Here is a 16,864-nt window from a genome sequence, read left to right as displayed (position 1 = left end):
ACACCAAAGTCGTGCAGAGGTAAATACACTCTGAAAGGGTTATTAGTCTAGTGTGAGGTATAGCCCGGTGTAGGTTTGTTCATTGATTTAGGGATATCAATAAGGTATTAGGCAAGGGGCTAGGCTGCAAATCCCTAATCTCACTCCTTCCTAGCCGCGGAGGTTAATACACCATAATGATTTGGGCGCCCCCGCTCAGCGTCGGCTATCCCTAATGACCCCTATACTTGACTGTGTGCCAATAAATGACCCATAGCCCAAAGGGGTGCAGGTAGTGCTGAAGTCAGAGTAGTTCAGTCACAAATTGTGCGTAGTCAGTACAAGAGTGATTACTAAAGGTATTGTTGTTGGTCATGTAAACGGTTCCCAATCGGGACAACTTATACACAGACTCCCATTTAGGGATAAATGAAAAAAAGGGGTCTAGAATAGTTATTTAAGACTTCTGGTTAGTACAACCAACCAACAGATTAATTGTGGGCCCGTAATTGATTAAGTCCCAGTTAGGGTAAACTTATCTTGCTGGAGAGTGAACTCCCAGAAGAGTCCCGACGCGTTTCCCCCACTTTGTCTGGGGTTCATCAGGGGATGTTACCACACCGTGAAAATTCACTAATTCCAGGCCACCTTATAGTTTCTAGTGTCCTGTAAACAGATCCGTGCAGGTATTAGAACGAGTGATAGAAAGGTCCTCTTGTACTGTGCCAATGGGACTTCAGCAGCCCACCCAGTCAGCACGGGGCTGAAAAGGATCCGCCTGTTAGATGCCATGTTTCCATTAGGCGAACCTATTTGTCAAGGCTGGTCTTGATGAGTCAGAGTCATGATCTCTGAAATGTGTGCACACAAACAAATTTGGGCAAAACCTGGGAATCCAAAGTAAAAAACTTTTTTTTCACTTAAAAAAGTGAAACGCCATCCTATGGCCAAGTAGATTAATGCAGTGTGTGTCATGTCCAATTATTAAAATTCAATAAAATGAAGTAAAAAAAAATAAATGTATACGAATAGTAATAGTCTTAAGTGCTTTTTTTTCTGAAACTCCAAATTACTTAGTTGGCAGAGTTCTGCCCAGCATTGACAGATTTCCTCTGAACTGGCAAAATGCCAGTATCTACTGCATGGTGACACAGGGGATTTAGCAGAATGAATGGGCGGTATTGTTGACAGTCTGCAGATTTAGACTAATGGATGATCCTTGAGTTTCTTTTACCTATTACCAACTATTGATAGCTATTGATATTTTAATGCAAAACACATCACAGTACAAAATATATTAATGACCACATACGAAACTCAGGCTCAAGTGCTACCTGCTGGATTTAAAGGCATTGTCTCATTTCGACCACCTCTTTCCTTATGCTTTATAATGAAATATGAGCATCCTAGAGGGGTAGTCCTTTACATGGGTTTCCACTTGACGAGTCAGAATGGAAATCTAATAGCTGACTTCATTAGACAGTCGCAGGTGATCAATCAGCCCTTTCACTGCATCCTCTATAAATATAAATGTAAAGAAACTCCAGCTTACCATATAGCTCTGTGCAACAGGACTAGGTGTGCTCGTGATCCATCAGTTAGGCCAAGCTGTAGTCAATCATAGTCAGAAAGGAGGTTGGATCCAGCATCAAAATCCATGGTTAAAAAATTCAAGTTTATTTAGAAAATATGTATAAAAAATATATGCAGAAGGATGGGGCAAAGTGCATGAAACACCTTACGCGTTTCGGACGGGGAATATTAAAAGCAGTTCTTAGTCATAGGTGTTTATGCATGTTATATACTAAAGGATAGGATTCATAGTGAGGTTGGGGAATGCCTTTCGAACTACGGCATCTAGAGGGAGGGGAGAACATCACAGCTGACAAGATTACTAAGCTTGTGCAGGTAACATATAATAAGACAACAAGAGTTTCATATAAAAAATATATTTCAACCAATACAACCTCAGGTCAAATTACTAAACCTAGAGCCATGTCAGGTCTCACCCGACATTTCTATGAAGCACACAATGGAGATTTTACATGTCTTGAGATCATCGACATTGAAAGGGTCAACCGTTCTCATCGAGGCGGAGACTGGTTTCAGAAACCTTTATATACGGAAGCGAAATGGATCTTAAAATTAAATGTACACTTCCCCAATGGCTTAAACTACCGTTCAGACTTAAGATACATCCTATAAAATAATATAAAATAATAAATAAATAGATAAACTTATTAGATAACCCCAATCATCACATATAGTAACAAACATTATATATATAAACATGACCATGTATCATACAGTGCAGACATATATTTATAGTGCATGATAATTATTATCACATTTGTAGTATATATATATATATATATATATATATATATATACACACACTCTCAACACGTCTAACACACGATTATGCATGATGTGACTACATATATATATATGCATATATTTATTCACCATATATAATGACGATATTTAAAACACTAGTACCTTAATATATACATATTTTTCCAATATATGCGATAACATACTACCGTATCTCTTATAAGCCTATCTAGCTTTTCTATCAAATAAACTTGTCTATCTTGCATGGGAATATGTATATTTTTATATAGATTTTTTTTATATGAAACTCTTGTTGTCTTATTATATGTTACCTGCACAAGCTTACTAATCTTGTCAGCTGTGATGTTCTCCCCTCCCTCTAGATGCCGTAGTTCGAAAGGCGTTCCCCAACCTCACTATGAATCCCTTCCTTTAGTATATAACATGCTTTCTCTCTCTGCATAAACACCTATGACTAAGGACTGCTTTTAATATTCCACGTCAGAAATGCGTAAGGTGTTTCATGCACTTTGCTCCATCCTTCTGCATGTATTTTTTATACATATTTTCTAAATAAACTTGAATTTTTTAACCATGGATTTTGATGCTGGATCCAACCTCCTTTCTGACTACGATCCTCTATAAATGCAATTAATACATGAATTTGGGTATTGTACAGATTGATACTTTTATATTTCCTAAAAGGTAATTTTGTTTAATTGTGTCTTTATTGTACACACATTGTACGATTATTATATCCTCAGTTTTGTTTTGTTTAACCAGATTTATCTGTGCTTGTTGTCCCTGCCGCCGTCTGTAAAGTGTCTAATACTATAAAAAAAAGAATAATAAATGAGGTATGTTTCTCTCCATTGGTCCTATTGAGTTATAAGAAAAAGAAAATTGAAAAACAGTTAGAGCAGAATAGCCGTATGACTTAGCAGAGGAAACTGCAACCATCAGGTGGACACAGCAATCCAAGGAGAAAGTTGTAGAGTAGTTATTCGGCAAAACTATCTGGTAATAAAACTTGAAATTTTATAGCCATGATCAAGCTCAACAGCTGGGGGCTGGTATTCTTAGGCTGGGGAGACCCATGCTTATTGGCTCCCTCATCCTAAAAATAGCAGTTTGCAGCCACCCAGGATTGCCACATCCATTAGATATGACAATCCCAGAACTTTACCTGACTCTTCCCGATTGCCCTGGTACGGTGGCAATCAAGATAATAAGGGGTTAACGGCAGCTCACAGCTTCCGCTAAGCCCTAGATTAGTAATGGGATGCGTCTCTGAAACCCCCTCCCCATTACTATTCTGTAAGTGAAAAGAAATAAACACAAACACCCAAAAAATCCTTTTTTTTTTTATAAATAAATACAAAAACAACCCTCTCACCAATTTAATAACACCCAATTTATTAACGCCCAAAACACCCAAGGCCGACATAATCCACAACAGATCCCACAATGATTCTAGCTCTGCTACATCTGAATGCACAACGTGCGGCCATAGAACACAACAGCACCACGGTGAGCTTCAGGCAGTGGCTGTGCCACGCAATCAGTGGTTATGTCACTTGGGTTATTTGTCATTGCTGGAGGTTCTCATGGTCCTCCACCTGTAATCTCAGGCAACCAGACCTCAGGTGACCTCAGTAAAGTCAGTGAACTCACCTGCATCTCCTGGCAGAAAACCGCTGTCATCACATATCAATGCTCAACTGAGTCTAGAAGGATGACTATGAGCTGAAAACCATTTATCTGCCAGCTATCCAAGGCTGGGTTTATATAGCATTTGCCCCTAGGTTCAGTGGCTTTCTCAAGGCTTACGTCCAAACCCCCACAAAATGGGATTTAGGCCATCTGACGTATGCTGCAATGAAGCTACTGATCATCGTGGAAAACACTATGTGAACCTAGACTAGCATATTCAGACACAAGTAGCCCCAAGAGACTGCAATAAAAACACCTGATACCAGCTCAAACTAAGAGTCCTTTTAGAGGACCCATCTGGTGGCAGTAAACGACTGTCAATTGGTAAATACTGATTGACGTTTATTTAAAAGCCTGTTTGTGGAGTCAAAAAGACTGAAAGCACTCCCTAACATGTAGGTTCATAACATGACATATAATAACAAAAAAAGACAGTTGCCCTCTGAAGAGCTAAAGCATGTAAACCATTACTGTAAGAATATAGACATGCATTACTGCTAAAGGAAATTTAAGAAAAAATTGAGATAATTAGCATACAAAAATGGCCATTTCTATATCTGCCCAGTAGCCACGTCAAGTCATATCTAATAATTCTGGGAACCTACTCTGAACTGAAACCCCTCTCTGGGTTTAAAAACCTCCATTTGCATGGACGAGTAGGAACCTGCTATAGGCCTCCTTCACACATCCGTGTTTCTGATACATGTGGTGTCCATTTCCACACGTACCAGACACACGGACACACATAGACCCATTAAATTCAATGGGTTTGTGCACACGTCCATGTTTTCACACAGACCGCGTGTCCATGTGGCTGCCTTGCAACACATATACGCAGGGTCATCTTCGGCCTGATCATGGCTGGAAGTACAGGTCAAGTGGCATGTTATCGTGACCTTGCAACACACATGCGCAGGGACTGGACATGGCTGAAAGTCCCAGCCTACCATGAAGTAACTTAGGGTCTCAACACCTGGGAGCAGAATTAAGAGGCACTGAAGACTGGATGACTGGAGAGACAACTGTGAGGTGAGTATTTAGTTTTTTTTTGTTTTCTGTTTTTCAAAACATTTTGCCAGGTTTAACTATAGTTAAAGGGAACCAATCAGGTGCAATATGCACCCAGAACCACGAGCAGTTCTGCGTGCATATTGCTAATCCCTGCCTAACTGTCCCAGTATATAGTAGCATTAATAAAGGGATCTTTAGAAAAAGGATTTCTAAAGATTCTATATGATATGCTAATAAGGCCAGTGACTAGTTGCAAGGGTGTTAGTTCCCTTGGCTAGTCGGCCCCTTAGCATGTAAACACGCCCCCAGTGGGCGTACTAACATGCTAATAAATGTGTAGCATCAGAGGATGGTCGCTCTCACCTCTCTGCTGTCATCACTTCCGACTCCTGGATTTCGGCTCAGTGCACATGATCCCAGACTTTCGGTCATGCGCACTACATGATTTTGAAGCCAGGATGCATACGTACACCTGGCTTCATAGTACACATGACCGAAAATTCGGGATCATGCGCACTGAGACAAAATCCAGGAATTGGATGAGATGGAAGCAGAGAGGTGAGCCCGACCATCCTCTGACACTGCACATTCATTAGCATGTTAGTATATCCACAGGGGTGTGCTTAGATGCTAAGGGGTGCTTCACATACAGCGAGATCGCTGCTGAGATCGCTGCTGAGTCACGGTTTTAGTGACGCACCAGTGACCTCATTACCGATCTCGCTGTGTGTGACACTGAGCAGTGATCTGGCCCCTGCTGTGAGATTGCTGCTCGTTACTCACAGTGCTGGTTCGTTTTTTTATTGTTGCTCTCCCGCTGATAAGCACACATCGCTGTGTGTGACAGCGAGAGAGCGACTAAATGAAACGAGCAGAGAGCAGGAGCCGGCATCTGGCAGCTGTGGTAAGCTGTAACCAGGGGAAACATCGGGTAAGCAATGTGGTTACCCAATATTTACCTTCGTTACCAGCCTCCGCCGCTCTCACGCTGCTAGTGTCGGCTCCCTGCTCTCTGCACATGTAGCGACATTGTGATCGCTGCTGCGTCGCTGTGTTTGACAGCTAAGCAGCGATCATAACAGCGACTTACTAGGTCGCTGTTACGTCACAGAAAATAGTGACATAACAGCGACGTCGTTGTCGCTGTCGCTATGTGTGAACCCACCCTAAGGGGGCCGACTAGCCAAGGGAATTAACGCCCTAGTGACTAGTTGCTGGCCTCATTAGCATATCATATGGGATCTTTAGAAATACTTTATATAGTGATCCCTTTATCTATGCTAGTGTATACAGTGACGGTTAGGCAGGGATTAGCAATATGCACCCATAACTGCTCCTGGTTCTGGGTGCATATTGCACCTGACAGGTTCACTTTAAGCAAAATGGCGGCCTATTAAGAGAATCACAAAAAATAAGAATTAAAATTCAATTCCACTTGAATAAACTCACCCTTCACTAGGGATTATGGTAATAATCCTACTTTGAGAAAATATTTAAGCAAGTTATTTGTTGCCTATGGTAGACACAAGAAAAAGAAATTTAATTGAAACCCGCAGTTCTAAATATATCTTTGCAGAATGGAAAAAAAATGTGTCGTCACATCGCGAAGGTAGCAATTAAATTAGTATGCAATAAAAATGAAAATGGTTTGGAGCCGTTCTGTATATCAAATCACAAAGCTTAATAAAATAAAATCTATTCAATGCTAAAAAAATATTTATACAAATTTGAGAAAATCGTGCTTTAAAATTTTCCTGGTACGGTGTCAATGATCCATTATGGGAAAGAGTCTCCGACGCTGGATGTGCGGTGAATATTCGATGTGTTTTGGGTGAGGATATTCCTGTCTCCAGCTCTGTTCACGCTTCTGTCTGCCAGTCTCCTGAAATGCATGCTAAAAAGAATTCCCGGCATCTCCCTGTCAGCTTTTAGTCCAATAAGGAAGCCTCAGATATACAGCACATGCTGCAGCTTCTCCAGCCTGGCTGCTTTCTGAAGGATCAGGACATCTGCAGTTACAGGAGACGCGTGTGCAAGGGGGGCCTTGGCTGCCTCTCCTCTGCAGCCACTATTACTGTATACAAAACCCCTCGTCAATGTGTGCGTAGTCCGAAATCCACTTGCTGATTTGTGTTAAAAAGAGGCAAGAACAGAAGAATGGCCTCGGGAAAAAATCAGCATGGCATGTATAATGGATCCAAACCGAGCCCTCTGCTATCGCCGGAATACACTCAAGAACTGCATGTTAAGATGTGTAAGAAAATTGCTCAACTAACTAAGGTAAGACACCAAAGCATCCCATCCGTCATACCACCTCCATTAGAAAGACATCAGACGGGGGTACGATATGCCGCCACGCTCGTATGTCAAACCCCTTCTCCATCCACTTGTATTTTGTGATTATCGTTACTTAGTATGCTTATTGAATACACTCGAAGACGCATGAATACTTCATTTAACGTCCTTGAAGACGTCTACGTCTCTCGTTTTCCAGAATAGTAATTCATATCATATAGGTAATTTACCAAGAGGTACATTGCCCATGAAACTTGTTTTCGTCTTGTAATTTGTCCTTTATTAGATTCTCAAGGGTGTAAATGTCTTTAATGTGAATTTTCGGGGGGTAAAAATACTTGGTGCAAATGTATTATCCGTATTTAAAATGGTGCAGTGGCAGTGCAGTAGAATATACCGTAGGCGATAAAATAATAGCCTGCCAAAGTCATTATATTTAATTTACATGATCGAAGAATGGATTAAATAGACGTGTGCTGATATAGAAATGTCACTGTACAGATATGAGATTCAAGAAAATGATTCAATATAAACAGAAAAATTTGTATCAAAACACTTTAATATTTTTTAATGGACTTTAAGTCTACGTTTCGCTGAATATTAATCGGGCTGGTACAATAAATCCGAGGGCTGAACATCTCCGGTCATACGTCAACCGATTCAATATCTGCAAGAAGATTGATGGATTTCATAATGTTTTGCATTTCATATAGAGTTGAGGGTCTCTCAATCACATTGACGTATACAGTCATGGCCGAAAGTGTTGACACCCTTGAAATAGTTCCAGAAAATGTAATATTTCTCGCAGAAAATTATTGAAATTACACGTTTTGCTATACAGATGTTTATTTCCTTTGTGTGTATTAGAACAACACAAAAAAGACAAAAAAAAAAGGCAAATTGGACATAATTTCACACAAAACCCTAGAAATGGCCTGGACAAAATTGTTGCCACCTTTCCAAAATTGTGGGTAAACAACCTTGTTTCGTTTCAAGCATGATGCTCTTTCATATTCAAGTAACAGGTGTGGGCAATATGAAAATCACACCTTAAACCTGATAAAAAGGGGAGAAGTTGGCTTAATCTTAGCATTATGTCTCTGTGTGTGCCACACTAAGCATGGAGCACAGAAAGAGGAGAAGAGAACTGTCTGAAAACTTGAGAACGAAAATTGATGAAAAATATCAATAATTTCAAGGTTACAAGTCCATCTTGAGAGAAGTTAATGTTCCTTTGTCCACAATGTGCAACATAAACATGAACTTAACAACCCATGGTCCTGTTGCTAATCTCCCTGGACGTGGATGGCAGAGAAAAATTGATGAAAGTTTGCAAGACAGGATAGTCCGGATGGTGGATAAGCAGCCCCAATCAAGTTCCAAAGAAATTCAAGCTGTTCTGTAGGATCAGGGGACATAAATGTCAGCACAAAATATACGTCAACATTTGAATGAAATGAAACATTATACCAGGAGACCCAGGAGGACCTCATTGCTGACAGAGAGACATGAAAAAGCTAGACTGCAGTTTGCCAAAATGTGCGTGAGTAAGCCAAAATCCTTCTGGGAAGGCATCTCATGGACAAATGACACGAAGATAGAGCTTTTTGATAAATCACATCATTCATTAGTTTACCAAAAATGGAATGGGGCCTACAAAGAAAAGAACACAGTACCTACAGTCAAATATGGTGGAGGCTCAAAGATGTTTTGGATTTGTTTTGCTTCCTCTGGCACTGGGTGCCTTGATTGTGTGCAAGCCATCATGAAATCTGAAGATTTCCAAAGGATTTTTGGTCAAAATATAGTGCCCAGTATCAGGAAGTTGGGTTTGTGTCCTATGTCATGGGTCTACCAGCAGGACAATGACCCCAAACATACTTCAAGAAGCCCCCGGAAATGGGTGGAAATAAAGCGCTGGAGAGATTTGAAGTGGCAGCAATGAGATCAGATCTAAATCCCATTGACACCTGTGGAGAGATCTTAAAATTGCTGTTGGAAGAAGGCGCCTTCAAATATGAGAGACCTGGAGCAGTTTGCAAAAGAAGAGTCCAAAATTCCAGTTGAGAGGTGTAAGAAGCTTGTTGATGGTTATAGGAAGTGATTGATTGCAGATATTTATTCCAAAGGGAGTACAACCAAATATTAAGTTAAGGGTGCCAACAATTTTGTCTGGCCCATTTTAGGAGTTTTTTTTGTAAAATTATGTCCAATTTGCTTTTTTTTTTTGTATTGGTTTCAACAGAAAGGAAATAAACATGTGTATAACACAACGTGTAATTACAATAATTTTCTACGTGAAATACCTCATTTTCTGGAACAATTTCAAGGATGCCAACACTTTCGGCCATGACTGTATACATGAGTGATTTGTTTTCTAGTGCCGATGCAGCATGAAAGAAAAATCACAGCATTGTCACGGGTGTGTCATAGGTGACAGACAATCATGTGGTTTGTGGCAATAGAAGGTCACAGCGTTTGACTGGGCAAAATGCTCCCTAACTTTCCATTGTTCCTGCTGTTAGTATTCATTGTACTAGGTAGCTTTCCTGCTGGATTTTCATCTGTTCCCCTTTAGGACCCAGCGTAGATCTCCTTCTTTCCAGCTGATTATCAGAATTCCCATCTTCCCTGGACTTGTGCTGGTGATATTATTCTGTTCGTTCAAGCTCTGGTTCCAAGCAGGTGGCTTGTACTCATCTATTGTATCGTTGCTGTTGCGTTGCTGAACTTCTACCTGAGTCATCTATAGATAAGTAGTTCATGCATTTTCCCCCGTGTGTCCTTCTTGTATCTTCTCTAGTGTTTAGTGGGGTTGATGAAGAGCTCATCCCATCCATTCCCTATTTAGGATCCAGCACTAGGGATACCTAGTGTCAGGTATGTCGCTTGGCACATAGGTGCGGAACCTATCTAGGATGGTGAGGGACCCCAGGGACGAGCTGTAGGTTCGGACACGGATCACTATCTTCCTTTTCCCTAGACATAGGGTTTCCCTCCCCTTTCCATTCGCTTTTTACTTTCCTGAACCTGACAAGCACGCTGGGAGTGGCAGCGCAAATCTAAAGGCACGCTCCCAGATAAGTCTATGGGTGCGTGCAAAACATTGGCCTGTACTCATATGGCATCTGATATACACTGACACAGGCAACGGAGAAGATGGAGAAATAACATTTCTCATCTTCTCGTTAGCTGTTCTCTAATTCTTTCATCTGAGAAAAACAGTAAATTACACTCAGAGTTTGAGCCGAGTGTCATTAGCATAATTGGACCAATTCTCTCGCATGAGATAATATATGGTTGTTGACCCCAGCCTTATTTTTAATCTGGAATCACCAAATACTCCGGAGGTTTAGGTCGAAACGATAATAATAATAATAATAATAATAATAGTTAAAACACCATGCCGGTCATCAGAAACATCTTAGATCACATTTCTACGAAAAACATAAAATGTACACGTTCCACGCTCTTTTCTGAACATGCTAAGAATTTTTTTTTTTATAGATCTATAGTTTGATCTCTGGAGTTTGTCTTCTGTCTTCTAACTGCAGACAACCATTATGGAAGGTATGGATGGTGGTCACTGGTCACCCTGCACACATACAAGCGGAAACAGCCCATTATAATTATAATAATAATAATAATAATAATAATCACCTTCAGAGCTAGGTTTGTCATATACACCAGGAAAGCTCCTGATATTCACACCACATCTACAAATAGAGTGTCATTTTGGACTTATCATCAAACCTGTTTTAGCCGGCTGGTAATACGTAGTTAGAGTGCTCCTGGTAGATATTAATTAAAACAGTCATGCACGGTCACTACTACCATGTAAGACTGTGTCCACACCACTGAGTCCGACAGACAACCTATCATGCGCCAACTGGATCAGCACCCGCAGTTTACTACTACCAGGTTGGACTCGGTACACACTTCAGAATCCAACAAGCAACCTGGCTTCTATTGTTGAGCTCTGTTCTGCGGGGCGTCAGTTGTTTTATCACCTCTTCTTAAGGCACTTTAGGAGTTAATGCCTCTTGGAGCAGTGTGTGGCTTCTCAGATAATCAGGTTGCTAATCACCACCTTCAGCTGGTCTCCTACTTATGTCCGGGGAGTTTTCAGAATTATTGCCGAAGATAGCATCTGCTTTGCTGTTGCAATATCCCGGCCTCTGTGGCGATTTTCCATTTGGTGACCAGTGATTTGTTGTCTGTGGTGTATGAAACTTCCCTGGTGTGACTTTCTCCTTTCCCTTTGGTTTATCCCCTCTGGTGTCTTTTTGTTTCCCCTCTGTGGAAAATTTGCAGTGTGCATGAGTTTTAGTTTTACCCCCTTGTCTTTGTCTTGTGGGAAGTTTATTACTTTTTGTCCAGCCCACCCCTGGGTTGGGGGTACGCGAGTCAGGGCTGGATAGCAGACAGGGCTAGGTAAGGGGCCCAGACCTCCCTACCAGTAAAGGTACCTCAGGGGTGAGGGTGAGCGCAGGGGCCCCAGTCTTAGGGCCAGCATAGGTCCCCCTGTGTCCCCTAGTCACCCGTGACAAAAATGTATTACTTTTTTACAAAGAGAACCCAAATCATTTCCCCAAAATGTACCCCAGTGGCATTTTGCTCTCATCAAGTGAATGGGACACAAATTGCCATAGTTAGCGCAGTCGCTAAAGTAGGAGTACAGTGCTGTGCTGTGCCTTTCTGTATAAGTATAACTAAGCATTGTGGCCCCTTCAGAAGGCTAATCATTGGGGGTGCCAGCACATCCAATCTTAGGATAGGCTATTAGTTTTGAAAGAACTGGATAACCCCTTTAACATTACATTGCAAGGGTTGGTTGAATTTAAAACTTTCAAGTTTTTGTTTTAATTTCATCATTGGACAAGTATCAATAACGCATGTTCCCTGTGTGTAGTAAAATACTTAAGGTGGCCATCTTCTATTGTTCCCGATGCTGCTTTGGTCCGTCTCCACCATCTCTTGACCACAGCTCTGATTGGCCAGAAGTTACTGCTGTTACTATTTCTCTTAGGGTGCATTCAGACAACCATATAAATCAGACCAAGATCAGACTAGTTTCTGCTCCCCACAGGTGGAGCGGGCCCCGGGGAGGAGGATGAGGTAGTGTAATGGCCGTCGGCGCCGAAGCGCGGGGCGGCGGCGCTGGCAATCAAAAGGCTGACACAGTCTCTGCAGTTCCAGGTGGTTTACTCAGTTCTTTAGCTTGCCGAGAGGTATCGGTCACCGCTGTGTTGGGCTCCAGCCAACTCCGGTTAAGTCAGAGGTGGCCACCGGTATATTGAAAGTGTCCTTTCTAAGAGTTGCCACTTCAGGAGTGAGGAACCCAGGCTGAACATCCCACTCCAAGCCTCAGGCCCCGTGAAAGAAGAAAAGAAGAAGAGTGGTGTTGTGTCGCCAGAAATGAAGTCCCGGCTTGACTTAACTGACTATTGTGTGAAGGTTGCTCCTACTTCTACCCAAAGTGGTACCCGCCCCCCAGGTAGTTGTCATAGTGACCGGGAAAATCCCATGCTTCGTGATGGCCACCCCCTTATCTACCCTAGTCCAGTCCCCAGTGAAAAGGCACCTAAACTGTATTTAAAGTGTAAATGTGGAAACACCGGTGATTGACCCCCTCACTATCCGAGATGAATACTGCAGCTTAATTGAGCCACAGTACCCTCTGGCGACTGACACCTCAGGGGCGCCAAATATGCAGTTCTACTGCAATGGAGGGTATAGTTATTCACAGAATCACCTTAGCATGGCATAGTGGCATTATACGAGATTGTAATATAGGATTATACAGACTCCATGACTGGCGCTGTGTAGGGTACATGCTTGGCTTTGCTGTCTGCATGGATTCTTAGGCTATGGCTATACGCCAACTTTTTCCCTACCACACGTGACACATTGCACTATGACATTGCTATATTTGCAGCATATTTTGTCTGCCTTAGAAATTGGAAATTTCCACAAATGCAACGTACAAGTCACAAAAAAATCAAAACATTTCTTGTGTTAGGAAAAAACAAAAAAATCAATATTTGTTGGGAAAACTTTCAAAAAGCATTTTCAAAGTAACTACATCAGCATTATTAGGTCTAAGAGATATCTAACAATGTATGAATTATTAGGAAATCATGGTTGAATGTGACATTATCCTCTCTTTTTGAAGAATTTATGCAATGCTCACGTATCATTCAGCCAAGGTGCAGCTGTGATGCATCATCTTAAAGCATCACTCCAACTCTTCAGTTTTTTTAGCGCTGGAGTGGTACTTTTAATCTAAGTCCCCTGTCTTATACTCACATGTTGCCAGCTCTCCAGTCCATCTCCGGTGATTTGTGACCAGCCAGCAGCTCTAGTGTTTCATGTAGCGTGCCGGAGATCATAACTCAATACAACTCTATGAGAGTCTTGTTCTAACTCTCATAGACTTGTTTTGGAAGAGAGAGCTTGTGACATAACTTTTAACTTATGGACAGTCAGAAGTTACAGGCACAAGATGGCGCTGTTGGACCGGAGCAAAGCCGAAAAATTATGAAGGGTGAATATCTCCAGTGCTAAAAAAACCCAAAACATTGGAGTGGTGCTTTAATAAACGTGACAGCAGATTCTGCCATTTCATTAGAGTCTGACAGGAATAAATGACAGACTCAACCAAGCACATGTAGGACATCTTGTTGAAGAATGATGGTACCATTTTTCCAAAAATCCATTGGTTTTATGTCTAGAAAAAAAACTTTTATGGGGATTGCAAACTATGCTCCCAGTGCACCTGTGGTCATTTGGCCTGCTGTAATTCTTGTAGCCGGTGTAAGGGTAGTGAGCAGAATAAGTGGACCCACTGGGCCACAGGGGGACCTGGGCTTACCCTTTATAATAATAGAGGAAGGGGCTTAACTAAGCGCCCACAGCAAGGCAGATGCTAGGTACCACTCCCAGGGCTGTGACTAGGACTGTGGCAGCTGAATCCTAAGGCAGGAGACGGACTCAAGTAATGACGCAACAGCAGGCAGGTACAGGCAAAAAGGCTGAGGTAAATAGGCAGGCAGGTACGAACAGGAATGGTGGGCATGGCAGGGACAGATAGGTATGGGAAGGCAGAGTCAGGTACAGATGACGGAAACAGAGACAACGGAACCTGACAACTAGCTAGACAAATGAGACACTGACTTGCTGAAGGTGTTGCGTAGGCACCTCCTCTAATGGGAGGGTGCCTTAAATACATATTTTAGGGAAATGTCATGCCCTAAGCACGCACAACCTAAGCACATTCCCGGGGAGCCTGTGCAGCATGCACAGTCCACTGGGGGAGAAGGAGGCAGCAGCACACATGGACGGCTGGGAGGGTGTGGGTGAGGACGTGACCCGGCCGATGCGCTTAGTTGGTGTCTCTTCAGGGACGCTGGCTCTACACCTACCGAGCTCCATCAATTGCAGCATGTCAAATATTTTCCTGTCTTTGCCTCATTTTTCACCCATTCAAATGAATGGGTAAAAAAAACAAGTAAAAAGGCATAAAATGCATGAAAAACTTATTTTACACAGCGTTTTTCCTTCTAATACTAATTTTGGTGCAGAAAAATCTGCTGTAAATACGCACCATGTGTACATATCCGTATTGTTAGGGCAGGTGATATGTTTAGGATGGGACGTCAGTTTGCCCTGACAGATGCTCTTTAACAATTTATTCTCTTTGCCATGATCCAATCCTCCCTCCCTAGTTGTTTCTAGCGCAGGACTTTTCACGGTCACCTGTGCATTCCTTGGAAAAGATCTGCAAAATGCAGACAAATTCCCAATTTATCTGTGTGTGATATATATAGAATACTAATGCGAAAATGTTACTTGTCATTGTATTGAAAATGAACTTGATTGTAAAACACTGTTTTGACAGAACTATAAATTTATCTCTGAAGATAGAAGTGCACAGAATGACAAACAGCTGAGTCACAATGAGCAATTATCCTATTATTCCTCCTCGGTGGACAGAGCCCCTTCATGTATTTTTTATATTCCAAATTACTGCTGGATGAGGTATAATATGTAGATTTGTTTTTCCAAATATGAATTTAAATAGAGGACGGAGCGTCTGATTCTAGCGAACATAGCAAAAATGTTCATAGAACGCTACAATGATTTGCATGGGTTGGCTGCATTAGGGTGTGTGCACACAATGTCTTTTTCAGGCGGGTACACACTGAAACTTGGCAAAAAAAGCACTGCGAAAACACTTAGCAGAATAAGCATATGTATGTCTAAGGAACAACGACTTGATGTGCATATGTTCAGGCTTTTGAGCATCTTTTAACCCCTTCAGGTTTCAAAAATGGCGAAAAGAAGTAATCTGACCACTTCAAGACTCAACCACTGAAAGAATGGTCTATATAATGCAAGTCAATGGAAGGGTCAGAAAACATGCGGGTGTCTTTTGAGCGCCTTTCCACTATTTTTAATAGCAGTTTCTTCATTGTTGAATAGAGCGAAAAAAGATTGGAAAACGCCCGTGCAAAAGGCAATTGAAAAAATGCCGCAAAAAAATAAAATTTAAAAAATGCCCCAAAGAGATGCTTCAGGAATATAATATTATCATGTCCTGAAGCATCTTCCTCTTGCAAAGCTCGGTGGTTTCATCCACATGTGAGAGATGTCATGTGAACATAAATAACTCTTAAGGCCCCGTCACACGCAACGACGTATCTAATGATATATCGCCGGGGTCACGGATTTCGTGACGCACATCCGACATCGTTAGCGACATCGTTGCGTGTGACAGCAAGGAATGACCATTAACGATGGAAAATACTCACCAAATCGTCCATCGTTGACACATTGTTCATTTTCAAAAAATTGTTGATTGTTGAGGACGCAGGTTGTTTGTCGTTCCCGAGGCAGCACACATCGCTACTTGTGTTTCCCCGGGAATGATGAACTACAGTTTACCTGCGGCCGCCGGCAATCAGGAAGGAAAGAGGTGGGTGGGATGTTACAGCCGCTCATCTCCGCCCCTCCGCTTCTATTGGGCGGCCGCTTAGTGACGCCGCTGTGACGCCGCACGAACCGCCCCTTAGAAATGAGGTGGTTCGCCGGCCACAGCGACGTCGCTAGGCAGGTAAGTCCGTGTGACGGCTCCGAACGATATTGTGTGCCACAGGCAGCAATTTGCCTGTGACACACAAACGACGGGGGCGGGTGCGCTTGCTAGCGATATCGCTGCGTGTGACGCGGCCTTTAGACAATCCTTTCATTAGAAGAACCAATCGCACGGTGTTCTGGTGCAGTCATCTCCAGAGATCAGCTTATGTTGCACTACAAACAAGTGTGTCACATTCTCCTGCAGCGCCACCACTGGTAAAATGAAGCATTACATGGGGCCCAATGAAATCAATGGTTTGTAACATTCAGATATGCCAGGTCCTTCAGAGTGGTAAAATGAAGCATTACATGAGGCCCAATGAAATCAATGGTTTGTAACATTCGGATATGCCAGGCCCTCCAAAGTGGTAAAAGCACTACATGGGGCCTAATG

At 42.1% G+C, this 16,864-nt stretch overlaps 1 protein-coding gene across 2 annotated transcripts in view; it reads left to right on the top strand.

Annotated features, from left to right (window-relative positions):
- Window positions 1-6,934: 6,934 nt before the first annotated feature.
- FAM184B (family with sequence similarity 184 member B) overlaps window positions 6,935-16,864 on the top strand; it is a 163,945-nt gene continuing 154,015 nt past the window's right edge. The window contains exon 1 of one of the 2 annotated variants that reach the window (XM_075333617.1): window positions 6,935-7,317. In XM_075333617.1, coding sequence (XP_075189732.1) covers window positions 7,195-7,317 — 123 coding nt within the window. In that variant the 5' untranslated portion in view covers window positions 6,935-7,194. The remainder of the gene's footprint in view (window positions 7,318-16,864) is intronic. The other variant, XM_075333610.1, reaches the window with a different exon arrangement.

The sequence above is a fragment of the Anomaloglossus baeobatrachus genome, chromosome 1, assembly GCF_048569485.1.
Source record: "Anomaloglossus baeobatrachus isolate aAnoBae1 chromosome 1, aAnoBae1.hap1, whole genome shotgun sequence".
Classification (NCBI taxonomy): Eukaryota; Metazoa; Chordata; class Amphibia; order Anura; family Aromobatidae; genus Anomaloglossus; species Anomaloglossus baeobatrachus.
Note: the sequence above shows the minus strand (reverse complement) of the source record. Positions and strands in the feature narration are given on the sequence as shown.